This window comes from Leptodactylus fuscus, chromosome 6 (assembly GCF_031893055.1).
Source record: "Leptodactylus fuscus isolate aLepFus1 chromosome 6, aLepFus1.hap2, whole genome shotgun sequence".
In the NCBI taxonomy this organism is placed as follows: domain Eukaryota; kingdom Metazoa; phylum Chordata; class Amphibia; order Anura; family Leptodactylidae; genus Leptodactylus; species Leptodactylus fuscus.
Genome location: NC_134270.1, coordinates 35,053,655 through 35,073,141, shown reverse-complemented (window position 1 = coordinate 35,073,141; position 19,487 = coordinate 35,053,655). Strand labels below are relative to the sequence as shown.

At 47.7% G+C, this 19,487-nt stretch overlaps 1 protein-coding gene across 1 annotated transcript in view; it reads right to left on the bottom strand.

Moving 5' to 3' along the window:
• Positions 1-16,485: 16,485 nt before the first annotated feature.
• LOC142209096 (5-hydroxytryptamine receptor 3A-like) overlaps positions 16,486-19,487 on the bottom strand; it is a 32,724-nt gene continuing 29,722 nt past the window's right edge. The window contains exon 13 of the mRNA XM_075278035.1: positions 16,486-16,623. Within this exon, the coding sequence (XP_075134136.1) occupies positions 16,486-16,623 (138 nt within the window). The remainder of the gene's footprint in view (positions 16,624-19,487) is intronic.

The window sequence follows — 19,487 nt, the reverse complement described above, 5'->3', positions numbered from 1 at the left end:
AGTGCTGGGCACTAGTGGTAGACATCAGAGTGCTGGGCACCAGTGGTAGACATCGGAGTGCTGGGGGCACAGCGAAGAGATGGAAAGGGCACTAGTGGTAGACATCAGAGTGCTGGGCACCAGTGGTTGACTTTGGAATGCTGGGCACCAGTGGTAGACATCAGAGTGCTGGGCACCAGTGGTCGACATTGGAGTGCTGGGCACCAGTGGTAGACATCAGAGTACTGGGCACTAGAGATGAGCGAACAGTGTTCTATCGAACTCATGTTCGATCGGATATTAGGCTGTTCGGCATGTTCGAATCGAATCGAACACCGCGTGGTAAAGTGCGCCATTACTCGATTCCCCTCCCACCTTCCCTGGCGCCTTTTTTGCTCCAATAACAGCGCAGGGTAGGTGGGACAGGAACTACGACACCGGTGACGTTGAAAAAAGTAGGCAAAACCCATTGGCTGCCGAATACATGTGACCTCTAATTTAAAAGAACAGCGCCGCCCAGGTTCGCGTCATTCTGAGCTTGCAATTCACCCAGGACGGAGGTTTCCGTCCAGCTAGCTAGGGCTTAGATTCTGGGTAGGCAGGGACAGGCTAGGATAGGAAGGAGAAGACAACCAACAGCTCTTGTAAGAGCTAAATTCCAGGGAGAAGCTTGTCAGTGTAACGTGGCACTGACGGGCTCAATCGCCGCAACCCAGCTTTCCCAGGATCCTGAATGGAATACACTGTCAGTGTATTCCCGTATACCCGATATATACCCCGATACCCGTTCCAACGGTGTGCCCCCCCACCTTCACCCCAGAAATACCCTGCAAGTCCCCTAGCAATAGAATTGGGGCTATATACACCCACAATTTTTACTACTGGTATACAGTGCCATTGTCTGACTGGGAATTCAAAGAATATATTGGGGTTATAAATACCCTCATTTCTTGCTACTGCCATATAGTGCCAGTGTCTGACTGGTAATTCAAAGAATATATTGGGGTTACGTGCACCCACAATTTTTACTACTGGTATACAGTGCCATTGTCTGACTGGGAATTCAAAGAATATATTGGGAATACAAATACCCTCATTTCTTGCTACTGCCATATAGTGCCAGTGTCTGACTGGGAATTCAAAGAATATATTGGGGTTACGTGCACCCACAATTTTTACTACTGGTATACAGTGCCATTGTCTGACTGGGAATTCAAAGAATATATTGGGAATACAAATACCCTCATTTCTTGCTACTGCCATATAGTGCCAGTTTCTGACTGGTAATTCAAAGAATATATTGGGGTTACGTGCACCCACAATTTTTACTACTGGTATACAGTGCCATTGTCTGACTGGGAATTCAAAGAATATATTGGGAATACAAATACCCTCATTTCTTGCTACTGCCATATAGTGCCAGTGTCTGACTGGGAATTCAAAGAATATATTGGGGTTACGTGCACCCACAATTTTTACTACTGGTATACAGTGCCATTGTCTGACTGGGAATTCAAAGAATATATTGGGAATACAAATACCCTCATTTCTTGCTACTGCCATATAGTGCCAGTGTCTGACTGGTAATTCAAAGAATATATTGGGGTTACGTGCACCCACAATTTTTACTACTGGTATACAGTGCCATTGTCTGACTGGGAATTCAAAGAGTATATTGGGAATACAAATACCCTCATTTCTTGCTACTGCCATATAGTGCCAGTTTCTGACTGGTAATTCAAAGAATATATTGGGGTTACGTGCACCCACAATTTTTACTACTGGTATACAGTGCCATTGTCTGACTGGGAATTCAAAGAATATATTGGGGTTATAAATACCCTCATTTCTTGCTACTGCCATATAGTGCCAGTTTCTGACTGGTAATTCAAAGAATATATTGGGGTTACGTGCACCCACAATTTTTACTACTGGTATACAGTGCCATTGTTTGACTGGGAATTCAAAGAGTATATTGGGAATACAAATACCCTCATTTCTTGCTACTGCCATATAGTGCCAGTTTCTGACTGGTAATTCAAAGAATATATTGGGGTTACGTGCACCCACAATTTTTACTACTGGTATACAGTGCCATTGTCTGACTGGGAATTCAAAGAATATATTGGGGTTATAAATACCCTCATTTCTTGCTACTGCCATATAGTGCCAGTTTCTGACTGGTAATTCAAAGAATATATTGGGGTTACGTGCACCCACAATTTTTACTACTGGTATACAGTGCCATTGTTTGACTGGGAATTCAAAGAGTATATTGGGAATACAAATACCCTCATTTCTTGCTACTGCCATATAGTGCCAGTTTCTGACTGGTAATTCAAAGAATATATTGGGGTTACGTGCACCCACAATTTTTACTACTGGTATACAGTGCCATTGTCTGACTGGGAATTCAAAGAGTATATTGGGAATACAAATACCCTCATTTCTTGCTACTGCCATATAGTGCCAGTTTCTGACTGGTAATTCAAAGAATATATTGGGGTTACGTGCACCCACAATTTTTACTACTGGTATACAGTGCCATTGTCTGACTGGGAATTCAAAGAATATATTGGGGTTATAAATACCCTCATTTCTTGCTACTGCCATATAGTGCCAGTTTCTGACTGGTAATTCAAAGAATATATTGGGGTTACGTGCACCCACAATTTTTACTACTGGTATACAGTGCCATTGTCTGACTGGGAATTCAAAGAGTATATTGGGAATACAAATACCCTCATTTCTTGCTACTGCCATATAGTGCCAGTTTCTGACTGGGAATTCAAAGAATATATTGGGGTTACGTGCACCCACAATTTTTACTACTGGTATACAGTGCCATTGTCTGACTGGGAATTCAAAGAATATATTGGGGTTATAAATACCCTCATTTCTTGCTACTGCCATATAGTGCCAGTTTCTGACTGGTAATTCAAAGAATATATTGGGGTTACGTGCACCCACAATTTTTACTACTGGTATACAGTGCCATTGTCTGACTGGGAATTCAAAGAGTATATTGGGAATACAAATACCCTCATTTCTTGCTACTGCCATATAGTGCCAGTTTCTGACTGGTAATTCAAAGAATATATTGGGGTTACGTGCACCCACAATTTTTACTACTGGTATACAGTGCCATTGTCTGACTGGGAATTCAAAGAATATATTGGGGTTATAAATACCCTCATTTCTTGCTACTGCCATATAGTGCCAGTTTCTGACTGGTAATTCAAAGAATATATTGGGGTTACGTGCACCCACAATTTTTACTACTGGTATACAGTGCCATTGTCTGACTGGGAATTCAAAGAGTATATTGGGAATACAAATACCCTCATTTCTTGCTACTGCCATATAGTGCCAGTTTCTGACTGGGAATTCAAAGAATATATTGGGGTTACGTGCACCCACAATTTTTACTACTGGTATACAGTGCCATTGTCTGACTGGGAATTCAAAGAATATATTGGGGTTATAAATACCCTCATTTCTTGCTACTGCCATATAGTGCCAGTTTCTGACTGGTAATTCAAAGAATATATTGGGGTTACGTGCACCCACAATTTTTACTACTGGTATACAGTGCCATTGTCTGACTGGGAATTCAAAGAGTATATTGGGAATACAAATACCCTCATTTCTTGCTACTGCCATATAGTGCCAGTTTCTGACTGGGAATTCAAAGAATATATTGGGGTTACGTGCACCCACAATTTTTACTACTGGTATACAGTGCCATTGTCTGACTGGGAATTCAAAGAATATATTGGGGTTATAAATACCCTCATTTCTTGCTACTGCCATATAGTGCCAGTTTCTGACTGGTAATTCAAAGAATATATTGGGGTTACGTGCACCCACAATTTTTACTACTGGTATACAGTGCCATTGTCTGACTGGGAATTCAAAGAGTATATTGGGAATACAAATACCCTCATTTCTTGCTACTGCCATATAGTGCCAGTTTCTGACTGGGAATTCAAAGAATATATTGGGGTTACGTGCACCCACAATTTTTACTACTGGTATACAGTGCCATTGTCTGACTGGGAATTCAAAGAATATATTGGGGTTATAAATACCCTCATTTCTTGCTACTGCCATATAGTGCCAGTTTCTGACTGGTAATTCAAAGAATATATTGGGGTTACGTGCACCCACAATTTTTACTACTGGTATACAGTGCCATTGTCTGACTGGGAATTCAAAGAGTATATTGGGAATACAAATACCCTCATTTCTTGCTACTGCCATATAGTGCCAGTTTCTGACTGGGAATTCAAAGAATATATTGGGGTTACGTGCACCCACAATTTTTACTACTGGTATACAGTGCCATTGTCTGACTGGGAATTCAAAGAATATATTGGGGTTATAAATACCCTCATTTCTTGCTACTGCCATATAGTGCCAGTTTCTGACTGGTAATTCAAAGAATATATTGGGGTTACGTGCACCCACAATTTTTACTACTGGTATACAGTGCCATTGTCTGACTGGGAATTCAAAGAGTATATTGGGAATACAAATACCCTCATTTCTTGCTACTGCCATATAGTGCCAGTTTCTGACTGGGAATTCAAAGAATATATTGGGGTTACGTGCACCCACAATTTTTACTACTGGTATACAGTGCCATTGTCTGACTGGGAATTCAAAGAATATATTGGGGTTATAAATACCCTCATTTCTTGCTACTGCCATATAGTGCCAGTTTCTGACTGGTAATTCAAAGAATATATTGGGGTTACGTGCACCCACAATTTTTACTACTGGTATACAGTGCCATTGTCTGACTGGGAATTCAAAGAGTATATTGGGAATACAAATACCCTCATTTCTTGCTACTGCCATATAGTGCCAGTTTCTGACTGGGAATTCAAAGAATATATTGGGGTTACGTGCACCCACAATTTTTACTACTGGTATACAGTGCCATTGTCTGACTGGGAATTCAAAGAATATATTGGGGTTATAAATACCCTCATTTCTTGCTACTGCCATATAGTGCCAGTTTCTGACTGGTAATTCAAAGAATATATTGGGGTTACGTGCACCCACAATTTTTACTACTGGTATACAGTGCCATTGTCTGACTGGGAATTCAAAGAGTATATTGGGAATACAAATACCCTCATTTCTTGCTACTGCCATATAGTGCCAGTTTCTGACTGGGAATTCAAAGAATATATTGGGGTTACGTGCACCCACAATTTTTACTACTGGTATACAGTGCCATTGTCTGACTGGGAATTCAAAGAATATATTGGGGTTATAAATACCCTCATTTCTTGCTACTGCCATATAGTGCCAGTTTCTGACTGGTAATTCAAAGAATATATTGGGGTTACGTGCACCCACAATTTTTACTACTGGTATACAGTGCCATTGTCTGACTGGGAATTCAAAGAGTATATTGGGAATACAAATACCCTCATTTCTTGCTACTGCCATATAGTGCCAGTTTCTGACTGGGAATTCAAAGAATATATTGGGGTTACGTGCACCCACAATTTTTACTACTGGTATACAGTGCCATTGTCTGACTGGGAATTCAAAGAATATATTGGGGTTATAAATACCCTCATTTCTTGCTACTGCCATATAGTGCCAGTTTCTGACTGGTAATTCAAAGAATATATTGGGGTTACGTGCACCCACAATTTTTACTACTGGTATACAGTGCCATTGTCTGACTGGGAATTCAAAGAGTATATTGGGAATACAAATACCCTCATTTCTTGCTACTGCCATATAGTGCCAGTTTCTGACTGGGAATTCAAAGAATATATTGGGGTTACGTGCACCCACAATTTTTACTACTGGTATACAGTGCCATTGTCTGACTGGGAATTTAAAGAGTATATTGGGAATACAAATACCCTCATTTCTTGCTACTGCCATATAGTGCCAGTGTCTGACTGGGAATTCAAAGAATATATTGGGGTTACGTGCACCCACAATTTTTACTACTGGTATACAGTGCCAATTTCTAACTAGGAATTCAAAATGCGCAAGGCTCCCGGAAAGGGACGTGGACGAGGCCGTGGGCGAGGTCGGGGGAATGGTTCTGGGGAGCAAGGTAGCAGTGAAGCCACAGGGCGTCCCGTGCCTACTCCTGTGGGGCAGCAAGCATTGCGCCACTCCACAGTGCCAGGGTTGCTTGCCACATTAACTAAACTGCAGGGTACAAACCTTAGTAGGCCCGAGAACCAGGAACAGGTCTTGCAATGGCTGTCAGAGAACGCTTACAGCACATTGTCCAGCAGCCAGTCAGACTCTGCCTCCTCTCCTCCTATTACCCAACAGTCTTGTCTTCCTTCCTCCCAAAATTCCGAAGCTTTACAGAACAATAACCCAAACTGTCCCTGCTCCCCAGAGCTGTTCTCCGCTCCTTTCATTGTCCTTCAACCTGCCTCTCCACGTCACGATTCCACGAACCTAACAGAGGAGCATCTGTGTCCAGATGCTCAAACACTAGAGTCTCCTCCATCTCCGTTCGATTTGGTGGTGGATGACCAGCAACCCACCCTCATCGACGATGATGTGACGCAGTTGCCGTCAGGGCATCCAGTTGACCGGCGCATTGTGCGGGAGGAGGAGATGAGACAGGAGTTGGAAGAGGAAGTGGTGGATGATGAGGACACTGACCCGACCTGGACAGGGGGGATGTCAAGCGGGGAAAGTAGTGTGGATGTTGAGGCAGGTGCAGCACCAAAAAGGGTAGCTAGAGGCAGAGGCAGAGGTCAGCAGCTTAGGCGAAGCCAGGCCACACCCGGAATCTCCCAAGATGTTCCAGTTCGTACCCAGCCCCGAAAAACTCCCACCTCGAGGGCACGTTTCTCGAAGGTGTGGAGTTTTTTCAAGGAATGCGCCGAGGACAGATATAGTGTTGTCTGCACAATTTGCCTCTCGAAATTGATTAGGGGCTCTGAGAAGAGCAACCTGTCCACCACTTCAATGCGCCGTCATTTGGAATCCAAGCACTGGAATCAGTGGCAGGCAGCAACGGCAGGACAAAGGCCGCCTGCCGTTCACGCCACTGCCACTGCCTCTGCCACTGCCTCTGCCTCTGCCACTGCCACTGCTGACTGTGCTGGCGATGCACTCCAGAGGACGAGCCAGGACACCACTTCATCTGCCTCCGCCACTTTGTTGACTTCTACCTCATCCTCCCCTGGTCCTGTCTTATCTCCTTCTCCTGCACCATCAAAGGCACCATCAGGCGTTTCTTTACAACAACCCACCATCTCTCAGACATTGGAGCGGCGGCAGAAATACACTGCTAACCACCCACACGCGCAAGCCTTGAACGCCAACATCGCTAAACTGCTGGCCCAGGAGATGTTGGCGTTCCGGCTTGTTGAAACTCCCGCCTTCCTGGACCTGATGGCAACTGCGGCACCTCGCTATGCCGTCCCTAGCCGTCACTACTTCTCCCGGTGTGCCGTCCCCGCCTTGCACCAGCACGTGTCACTCAACATCAGGCGGGCCCTTAGTTCCGCGCTTTGCACAAAGGTCCACTTGACCACCGACGCGTGGACAAGTGCATGCGGACAGGGACGCTACATTTCACTGACGGCACACTGGGTGAATGTAGTTGAGGCTGGGACTGCTTCCCAAACTGGCCCGGTGTACCTCGTCTCCCCGCCTAACATTCCTGGCAGGGACACGAGAAGAACACCCCCCTCCTCCTCCTCCTCTACCGCCTCCTCCTCCGCCACCGCCTCCTCCTCCGCCACCGCCTCCTCCTCCGCTGTTAGATTGACCCCAGCTACGAGTTGGAAACGTTGCAGCACTGGCGTTGGTAGACGTCAGCAGGCTGTGCTGAAGCTGATCAGCTTGGGGGACAGACAGCACACTGCCTCCGAGGTGAGGGATGCCCTCCTCGATGAGACGGCAATATGGTTTGAGCCGCTGCACCTGGGCCCAGGCATGGTCGTTTGTGATAACGGCCGGAACCTGGTAGCAGCTCTGGAGCTTGCCGGACTCCAACATGTTCCATGCCTGGCCCACGTCTTCAACCTAGTGGTGCAACGTTTCCTAAAGAGCTACCCCAATGTTCCAGAGCTACTGGTGAAAGTGCGGCGCATGTGCGCCCACTTTCGCAAGTCGACAGTAGCCGCTGCTAGCTTAAAATCTCTCCAGCAACGCCTGCATGTGCCACAACACCGGCTTTTGTGCGACGTCCCCACACGCTGGAACTCAACGTTTCAGATGTTGAATAGAGTGGTTGAGCAGCAGAGACCTTTGATGGAATACCAGCTACAAAACCCTAGGGTGCCACAAAGTCAGCTGCCTCAGTTTCACATCCATGAGTGGCCATGGATGAGAGACCTTTGTGACATCCTACGGGTCTTTGAGGAGTCCACAAGGAGGGTGAGCTCTGAGGATGCGATGGTGAGCCTTACAATCCCGCTCTTGTGTGTTCTGCGAGAATCCCTGATTGACATCAGGGATAACTCAGATCACACAGAGGAGTTAGGGATAGCATCCGATCCGTCACAGCTGGAGAGTAGGTCCACACATCTGTCCGCTTCACTGCGTTTAATGGAGGAGGAGGAGGAGGAGGAGGAGGAGGAAGAAGAGTTGTCCGATGATGTGATGGTGATACAGGAGGCTTCCGGGCAACTTCGAATCGTCCCATTGTTGCAGCGCGGATGGGTAGACATGGAGGATGAGGAGGAAATGGAGATTGAACTTTCCGGTGGGGCCAGAGGAGTCATGCCAACTAACACTGTGGCAGACATGGCTGAGTTCATGTTGGGGTGCTTTACAACCGACAAGCGTATTGTCAAAATCATGGAGGACAACCAGTACTGGATCTTTGCTATCCTTGACCCCCGGTATAAAAACAACATCTCGTCTTTTATTCCGGTAGAGGGGAGGGCCAATCGCATCAATGCTTGCCACAGGCAATTGGTGCAGAATATGATGGAGATGTTTCCAGCATGTGACGTTGGCGGCAGGGAGGGCAGTTCCTCCAGTAGGCAACCAAGTTCTCACCGGTCCACACAAACGAGGGGCACACTGTCTAAGGTCTGGGACACCTTGATGGCACCCCCTCGCCAAAGTGCCGCCACGGAGGGTCCTAGTGTCACCAGGCGTGAGAAGTATAGGCGCATGTTGCGGGAATACCTTTCCGACCACAGCCCTGTCCTCTCCGACCCCTCTGCGCCCTACACGTATTGGGTGTCGAAGTTGGACCTGTGGCTTGAACTTGCCCTATATGCCTTGGAGGTGCTGTCCTGTCCTGCCGCCAGCGTCCTATCTGAGAGGGTGTTCAGTGCAGCCGGTGGCATCATCACTGACAAGCGCACCCGTCTGTCAGCTGAGAGTGCCGACCGGCTCACTTTGATAAAAATGAACCACCACTGGATAGAGCCTTCATTTTTGTGCCCACCTGTGTAAAGCACCCCAACATGAAACTCCATGTCTGTACTCAACCTCTCCAATTCCTCCGCATCCTCATACTCATCCACCATAAGCGTTGCACAATTCTGCTAATACTAGGCTCCCTCCAACATGATTTCCCCCAACTCTGCTGGTTAGAGGCTCCCTCCACCCTGATTTCCACCAACTCTGCTGGTTAGAGGCTCCCTCCACCCTGCTTTCCCACAACTCTGCTGGTTAGAGGCTCCTTCCACCATGAATTTGCCAAAACTGGGCTGTTTAGAGGCTCCCTCCACCATGAATTGGTCCAAACTGGGCTGGTTAGAGGCTCCCTCCACCATTAATTGGTCCAAACTGGGCTGGTTAGAGGCTCCCTCCACCATGAATTTGCCCAAACTGGGCTGTTTAGAGGCTCCCTCCACCATGAATTTGCCCAAACTGGGCTGTTTAGAGGCTCCCTCCACCATGAATTGGTCCAAACTGGGTTTTTTAGAGGCTCCCTCCACCATGAATTGGTCCAAACTGGGCTGGTTAGAGGCTCCCTCCACCATGAATTGATCCAAACTGGGGTGGTTAGAGGCTCCCTCCACCATTAATTGGTCCAAACTGGGCTGGTTAGAGGCTCCCTCCACCATTAATTGGTCCAAACTGGGCTGGTTAGAGGCTCCCTCCACCATTAATTGGTCCAAACTGGGCTGGTTAGAGGCTCCCTCCACCATGAATTTGCCCAAACTGGGCTGTTTAGAGGCTCCCTCCACCATGAATTTGCCCAAACTGGGCTGGTTAGAGGCTCCCTCCACCATGAATTGGTCCAAACTGGGGTTTTTAGAGGCTCCCTCCACCATGAATTGGTCCAAACTTGGCTGTTTAGAGGCTCCCTCCACCATTAATTGGTCCAAACTGGGCTGGTTAGAGGCTCCCTCCACCATGAATTGGTCCAAACTGGGTTTTTTAGAGGCTCCCTCCACCATGAATTTGCCCAAACTGGGCTGTTTAGAGGCTCCCTCCACCATGAATTTGCCCAAACTGGGCTGGTTAGAGGCTCCCTCCACCATGAATTGGTCCAAACTGGGGTTTTTAGAGGCTCCCTCCACCATGAATTGGTCCAAACTTGGCTGTTTAGAGGCTCCCTCCACCATGAATTGGTCCAAACTGGGGTGGTTAGAGGCTCCCTCCACCATTAATTGGTCCAAACTGGGCTGGTTAGAGGCTCCCTCCACCATTAATTGGTCCAAACTGGGCTGGTTAGAGGCTCCCTCCACCATGAATTGGTCCAAACTGGGTTTTTTAGAGGCTCCCTCCACCATGAATTTGCCCAAACTGGGCTGTTTAGAGGCTCCCTCCACCATGAATTGGTCCAAACTGGGCTGGTTAGAGGCTCCCTCCACCATGAATTTCCCAAAACTTGGCTGTTTAGAGGCTCCCTCCACCATTAATTGGTCCAAACTGGGCTGGTTAGAGGCTCCCTCCACCATGAATTGGTCCAAACTGGGGTTTTTAGAGGCTCCCTCCACCATGAATTGGTCCAAACTTGGCTGTTTAGAGGCTCCCTCCACCATGAATTGGTCCAAACTGGGGTGGTTAGAGGCTCCCTCCACCATTAATTGGTCCAAACTGGGCTGGTTAGAGGCTCCCTCCACCATTAATTGGTCCAAACTGGGCTGGTTAGAGGCTCCCTCCACCATGAATTTGCCCAAACTGGGCTGTTTAGAGGCTCCCTCCACCATGAATTTGCCCAAACTGGGCTGGTTAGAGGCTCCCTCCACCATGAATTGGTCCAAACGGGTTTTTAGAGGCTCCCTTCACCATGAATTGGTCCAAACTTGGCTGTTTAGAGGCTCCCTCCACCATGAATTAGTCCAAACTGGGTTTTTTAGAGGCTCCCTCCACCATGAATTTGCCCAAACTGGGCTGTTTAGAGGCTCCCTCCACCATGAATTTGCCCAAACTGGGCTGGTTAGAGGCTCCCTCCACCATGAATTGGTCCAAACTGGGGTTTTTAGAGGCTCCCTCCACCATGAATTGGTCCAAACTTGGCTGTTTAGAGGCTCCCTCCACCATGAATTGGTCCAAACTGGGGTGGTTAGAGGCTCCCTCCACCATTAATTGGTCCAAACTGGGCTGGTTAGAGGCTCCCTCCACCATTAATTGGTCCAAACTGGGCTGGTTAGAGGCTCCCTCCACCATGAATTGGTCCAAACTGGGTTTTTTAGAGGCTCCCTCCACCATGAATTTGCCCAAACTGGGCTGTTTAGAGGCTCCCTCCACCATGAATTGGTCCAAACTGGGCTGGTTAGAGGCTCCCTCCACCATGAATTTCCCAAAACTTGGCTGTTTAGAGGCTCCCTCCACCATTAATTGGTCCAAACTGGGCTGGTTAGAGGCTCCCTCCACCATGAATTGGTCCAAACTGGGGTTTTTAGAGGCTCCCTCCACCATGAATTGGTCCAAACTTGGCTGTTTAGAGGCTCCCTCCACCATGAATTGGTCCAAACTGGGGTGGTTAGAGGCTCCCTCCACCATTAATTGGTCCAAACTGGGCTGGTTAGAGGCTCCCTCCACCATTAATTGGTCCAAACTGGGCTGGTTAGAGGCTCCCTCCACCATGAATTTGCCCAAACTGGGCTGTTTAGAGGCTCCCTCCACCATGAATTTGCCCAAACTGGGCTGGTTAGAGGCTCCCTCCACCATGAATTGGTCCAAACGGGTTTTTAGAGGCTCCCTTCACCATGAATTGGTCCAAACTTGGCTGTTTAGAGGCTCCCTCCACCATGAATTGGTCCAAACTGGGGTGGTTAGAGGCTCCCTCCACCATGAATTGGTCCAAACTGGGTTTTTTAGAGGCTCCCTCCACCATGAATTTGCCCAAACTGGGCTGTTTAGAGGCTCCCTCCACCATGAATTGGTCCAAACTGGGTTTTTTAGAGGCTCCCTCCACCATGAATTTGCCCAAACTGGGCTGTTTAGAGGCTCCCTCCACCATGAATTGGTCCAAACTGGGGTGGTTAGAGGCTCCCTCCACCATTAATTGGTCCAAACTGGGCTGGTTAGAGGCTCCCTCCACCATTAATTGGTCCAAACTGGGCTGGTTAGAGGCTCCCTCCACCATGAATTTGCCCAAACTGGGCTGGTTAGAGGCTCCCTCCACCATGAATTGGTCCAAACTGGGTTTTTTAGAGGCTCCCTCCACCATGAATTTGCCCAAACTGGGCTGTTTAGAGGCTCCCTCCACCATGAATTGGTCCAAACTGGGTTTTTAGAGGCTCCCTCCACCATGAATTGGTCCAAACTGGGCTGGTTAGAGGCTCCCTCCACCATGAATTGGTCCAAACTGGGGTGGTTAGAGGCTCCCTCCACCATTAATTGGTCCAAACTGGGCTGGTTAGAGGCTCCCTCCACCATGAATTGGTCCAAACTGGGCTGGTTAGAGGCTCCCTCCACCATTAATTGGTCCAAACTGGGCTGGTTAGAGGCTCCCTCCACCATGAATTTGCCCAAACTGGGCTGTTTAGAGGCTCCCTCCACCATGAATTTGCCCAAACTGGGCTGGTTAGAGGCTCCCTCCACCATGAATTGGTCCAAACTGGGGTTTTTAGAGGCTCCCTCCACCATGAATTGGTCCAAACTTGGCTGTTTAGAGGCTCCCTCCACCATTAATTGGTCCAAACTGGGCTGGTTAGAGGCTCCCTCCACCATGAATTGGTCCAAACTGGGTTTTTTAGAGGCTCCATCCACCATGAATTTGCCCAAACTGGGCTGTTTAGAGGCTCCCTCCACCATGAATTGGTCCAAACTGGGGTGGTTAGAGGCTCCCTCCACCATTAATTGGTCCGAACTGGGCTGGTTAGAGGCTCCCTCCACCATTAATTGGTCCAAACTGGGCTGGTTAGAGGCTCCCTCCACCATGAATTGGTCCAAACTGGGGTTTTTAGAGGCTCCCTCCACCATGAATTGGTCCAAACTTGGCTGTTTAGAGGCTCCCTCCACCATTAATTGGTCCAAACTGGGCTGGTTAGAGGCTCCCTCCACCATGAATTGGTCCAAACTGGGTTTTTTAGAGGCTCCCTCCACCATGAATTTGCCCAAACTGGGCTGTTTAGAGGCTCCCTCCACCATGAATTGGTCCAAACTGGGGTGGTTAGAGGCTCCCTCCACCATTAATTGGTCCAAACTGGGCTGGTTAGAGGCTCCCTCCACCATTAATTGGTCCAAACTGGGCTGGTTAGAGGCTCCCTCCACCATGAATTGGTCCAAACTGGGGTTTTTAGAGGCTCCCTCCACCATGAATTGGTCCAAACTTGGCTGTTTAGAGGCTCCCTCCACCATTAATTGGTCCAAACTGGGCTGGTTAGAGGCTCCCTCCACCATGAATTGGTCCAAACTGGGTTTTTTAGAGGCTCCCTCCACCATGAATTTGCCCAAACTGGGCTGTTTAGAGGCTCCCTCCACCATGAATTGGTCCAAACTGGGTTTTTTAGAGGCTCCCTCCACCATGAATTGGTCCAAACTGGGCTGGTTAGAGGCTCCCTCCACCATGAATTGGTCCAAACTGGGGTGGTTAGAGGCTCCCTCCACCATTAATTGGTCCAAACTGGGCTGGTTAGAGGCTCCCTCCACCATTAATTGGTCCAAACTGGGCTGGTTAGAGGCTCCCTCCACCATGAATTTGCCCAAACTGGGCTGTTTAGAGGCTCCCTCCACCATGAATTGGTCCAAACTGGGCTGGTTAGAGGCTCCCTCCACCATTAATTGGTCCAAACTGGGCTGGTTAGAGGCTCCCTCCACCATTAATTGGTCCAAACTGGGCTGGTTAGAGGCTCCCTCCACCATGAATTTGCCCAAACTGGGCTGTTTAGAGGCTCCCTCCACCATGAATTTGCCCAAACTGGGCTGGTTAGAGGCTCCCTCCACCATGAATTGGTCCAAACTGGGGTTTTTAGAGGCTCCCTCCACCATGAATTGGTCCAAACTTGGCTGTTTAGAGGCTCCCTCCACCATTAATTGGTCCAAACTGGGCTGGTTAGAGGCTCCCTCCACCATGAATTGGTCCAAACTGGGTTTTTTAGAGGCTCCCTCCACCATGAATTTGCCCAAACTGGGCTGTTTAGAGGCTCCCTCCACCATGAATTGGTCCAAACTGGGGTGGTTAGAGGCTCCCTCCACCATTAATTGGTCCAAACTGGGCTGGTTAGAGGCTCCCTCCACCATTAATTGGTCCAAACTGGGCTGGTTAGAGGCTCCCTCCACCATGAATTTGCCCAAACTGGGCTGGTTAGAGGCTCCCTCCACCATGAATTGGTCCAAACTGGGTTTTTTAGAGGCTCCCTCCACCATGAATTTGCCCAAACTGGGCTGGTTAGAGGCTCCCTCCACCATGAATTGGTCCAAACTGGGGTTTTTAGAGGCTCCCTCCACCATGAATTTGCCCAAACTGGGCTGTTTAGAGGCTCCCTCCACCATGAATTGGTCCAAACTGGGTTTTTTAGAGGCTCCCTCCACCATGAATTGGTCCAAACTGGGCTGGTTAGAGGCTCCCTCCACCATGAATTGGTCCAAACTGGGGTGGTTAGAGGCTCCCTCCACCATTAATTGGTCCAAACTGGGCTGGTTAGAGGCTCCCTCCACCATTAATTGGTCCAAACTGGGCTGGTTAGAGGCTCCCTCCACCATGAATTTGCCCAAACTGGGCTGTTTAGAGGCTCCCTCCACCATGAATTTGCCCAAACTGGGCTGGTTAGAGGCTCCCTCCACCATGAATTGGTCCAAACTGGGGTTTTTAGAGGCTCCCTCCACCATGAATTGGTCCAAACTTGGCTGTTTAGAGGCTCCCTCCACCATGAATTGGTCCAAACTGGGGTTTTTAGAGGCTCCCTCCACCATGAATTGGTCCAAACTGGGTTTTTTAGAGGCTCCCTCCACCATGAATTTGCCCAAACTGGGCTGTTTAGAGGCTCCCTCCACCATGAATTGGTCCAAACTGGGGTGGTTAGAGGCTCCCTCCACCATGAATTGGTCCAAACTGGGGTGGTTAGAGGCTCCCTCCACCATTAATTGGTCCAAACTGGGCTGGTTAGAGGCTCCCTCCACCATTAATTGGTCCAAACTGGGCTGGTTAGAGGCTCCCTCCACCATGAATTTGCCCAAACTGGGCTGGTTAGAGGCTCCCTCCACCATGAATTGGTCCAAACTGGGTTTTTTAGAGGCTCCCTCCACCATGAATTTGCCCAAACTGGGCTGGTTAGAGGCTCCCTCCACCATGAATTGGTCCAAACTGGGGTTTTTAGAGGCTCCCTCCACCATGAATTTGCCCAAACTCTGCTGGTTAGAGGCTCAATCCACCCTGATTTTCAAAACAAATGTTGGTGCCAACCTCAACTTACTACAAGGGCCAAATTCACTGCTGGTGACAAGCTCTCCTCACTGCAAGTGCCAAATACACATGTTTCAAGGTGTTTTCCTACTGTCAGAGAGGTGGTATTGAGTGTGTAAAGTGTGTAGTTGTTAGGCTGTGATGTTGGGGTAATAGAGGGTCTTTGGTGTGTTAGATGCCCCCAGACATGCTTCCCCTGCTGTCCCAGTGTCATTCCAGAGGTGTTGGCATCATTTCCTGGGGTGTCATAGTGGACTTGGTGACCCTCCAGACACGGATTTGGGTTTCCCCCTTAACGAGTATCTGTTCCCCATAGACTATAATGGGGTTCGAAACCCGTTCGAACACACGAACATTGAGCGGCTGTTCGAATCGAATTTCGAACCTCGAACATTTTAGTGTTCGCTCATCTCTACTGGGCACCAGTGCTGGGCACCAGTGGTAGACCAACCACATAAGTCACTGGTTCCTTATCAGTGACCAACTGAGGCCATTGATTACTCTCAGTGGTCAGATGTACCTAAGGGTTTACAGCGAAGAGACGGAAAGGGCACCAGTGGTAGACATCAGAGTGCTGGGCACCAGTGGTCGACATCAGAGTGCTGGGCACCAGTGGTCGACATCAGAGTGCTGGGCACCAGTGGTAGACATCGGAGTGCTGGGCACCAGTGGTAGACATCGGAGTGCTGGGCACCAGTGGTCGACATCGGAGTGCTGGGCACCAGTGGTCGACATCAGAGTGCTGGGCACCAGTGGTAGACATCGGAGTGCTGGGGGCAGGTGATTATGCTCTTTGGAGCAATGAGGATCTTAACTTTGCTCCAGACAGGTTTGCAGTAACACCCTGGTTGCTCCAAAGAGCTAATCTGCATCTTGACAAAAAAAGCAGTATGTCAGCAATGGAGGTACCAATTTACAAGGAGATAGCACAATTTGATTCTAACCTATCTCCAGGGCTGGGTTGATATTCTGGGTTCTGGGGACAGACAATGTTTTACAGGCTACTGTCTATGTACATGTACTGCAGCTTGTCAGTCACTGCAGAGAGGGGCGAGGGGAGGAGGAGGAGAGCACTTCCCTCTTAAATACACTAGACCCATTAACTATGTGTGCATTTTTCCGTTTCAGCGCCCCTAGTAGCTAAATGGTACAATATTTTTAGTACCAGTACAGACCTGTTACCAGTGGCATAACTACCACAGTAGCAGTGGTAGCAGCAGCCACAGGGCCCAACACCTTAGGGGGCCTGGGCCCCCTCACTAGTTAATATGCCAAAAAAATAAATAAACAATAAATTTTACTTTTTGAGGTGTCAGGTTCCGGGCAGTGGAGAGTTTCAGTGTGCGTCCTGACAGTGGGGGAGGGGCGGAGACATTGTACAGGAAGAAGAGAGAGCCGGGGGATGGAGTGAGCAGCGCTGAGGACTTATGAAGAGTGAGTGCAGACTGGTGAGTTTAACCCATGTGTGCAGGGCAGGCTGTCAGTATGGAGGGGGGGCCCATGTCAAAGGTTCGCCATGGGCCCCTGCCATTCCTAGTTATGCCACTTCCTGTGACTGTAATATATTGCCCTTACATAGGGCAGCATGCAAGTTGACAAATCCACTCTAAATACTAAAGTTTTCAGACAGTCAGAAAATGATACTTGAATGTTGGTCGTGAAGCCATACAGCTCTATATCAGCACTGGCCAGGATGGAATTAGGTGCTCAAGTTTATTTCAGATACAAATGCAGGACTTGGCAATCGGTCTGTTAGGTCTGATATTCAGGCACTAGTAGACTGTGAAATGCTTCCATTGATGTCCGCTCCTGTCTTTGCAGTGTGAATTGGAGCAAGCAGATAACACTGAGGCTTTCCTGATTGTATATGACGGTGTTAAAGTATATGCAGAGACGGATTTTTACCTATTAAACCTATGCTGTTCGGTATGTTTTAATATCTCTTTACATTATTTTATTTTTTTCATCTACATCTACAGAAATAATCACAATACACCAGCACTTCGTATTATGGGGGGCAATTTTCAGCTTGTACTTTGTACACCAGAGGCAGCAGCAATCTCATTAGTTATCAGTGGGTAGGGTTACAATGAATGTTAATACCTCTATTACCAAGCTGGAGACAGATCATAGTTAATGGGGATTGTTCCCCTTCCCTTCCAATCTGCCTACAATACTTTCCCATGGGAAGTAAAAGTCACATAATTTCTAACTAGTCTGGACTACATAAAGGCAGTTCCAAACACACAATTGGTACTTTTGGATATGACTGCCATTATGTATATCTGGGCTGGAGATATAGGTGCCGTTACCTGTCAGAAAGGGGGGTCTGTGAGGAGCGCCCCTCCTGACAGTAGAGTCCATAGCACTGTACTGTGAGAGGGGGCCTTCCTTGCCACCGATGGTGAGAACCCCCCCTCCCCCCCCAGTACTAGTCTATGGACGAGTACTGTCAGGAGGAGGGGGGAGGTGTTCCTCACTGCTCAGCGTCATTGTTGGGCAGTAAGGAATGCCCCCTCTGACAGTACAGCGCTACTGTCTGGGTGGGTATTACTCACAGACTATCAAAAACGCCCTTCTGACACTGAAGAGCTAATGGTAATGGCACCAGGGGCACATAAAGGGAAAGCCGTCAGTGCACTGAATTCAGTGCACTGTTGACTTTCTAGCCGTATATAACACCGCATGTGCCCGAGGACAGCAAAGGTCCTCTTTAATATGCAACTGTATTTCCTAGCAGTATATCAACTCTAGAGCATCTCTTCCTATAGCTCTGTATTACAATGTGTATCTGTTACTTCAGTTACTAGTGCAGGAACACACTTCTATTGTTACTTCTTATCTGAGTGATTTTGATTTTACTCTATATACAAGCAGATAAGATTCCAAGAAGTCTATGGAGAGGGGAGGAGGAGGAGGAAAGATACAGAGATATGGGGCCATCTACAGCATTTAATAAATCACTTCTGTCAAGAAAAGGCTGTATAGTCGTTCTTTATAACTGCTGTGTCTATAGTGCAGATATCTCTCTGCTTTCAGGACTTCTCCTCTTCCTTCCCAACCCCTCTCCATAGATGTATAGTGTACAGATCACTGGCAGATAGAGGCATATAAGTGAAGAAACGAGCACTTTTCTTTAGTACATTACTAAGATTGTTCCCTTCTCTTGAGCTATGGATAATATATAAAATCATACCTACATGACTTTGGATCTAAGTGATACAATTGTAACACATGGACATTATGGAGTTAACCAGACTTTAATTTTTGCATATATTTTATCCTGTACTTGACAATTGTACATCGATATCATAATCCAGCACACAGAAAAAGCAAAAATAACAAAGTATAAAATAGGACACATGGAAAGAGCCGAGATTTGCATTTTTATATAGAGTCCTGTCGGAGCAGAATAAAAGAAATAAATGCAAAATTGATGGGATGCAAATGACGCTTTAAAGGTAGAGTATATTGAAATTTCATCTGTCATGCTATGTGATCTAGGAGAAATCATTATATATGCATTGTTGGACTGATCATCCAGAGTGACTTTGAACATTTACAACCTCAATTTTATATGTTAAGGTTTATTTTATAATTAAAATTGCAATTGAAAAAAGGAATTCAGAAAAATCCTTGCGATACCTGACTAATGTTAGCAGTGGGCAGCACGGTGACACAGAGGTTAGTAGGCCCCAATGTCATATCTACAACAGGCCCCTCGTACTGTACCATG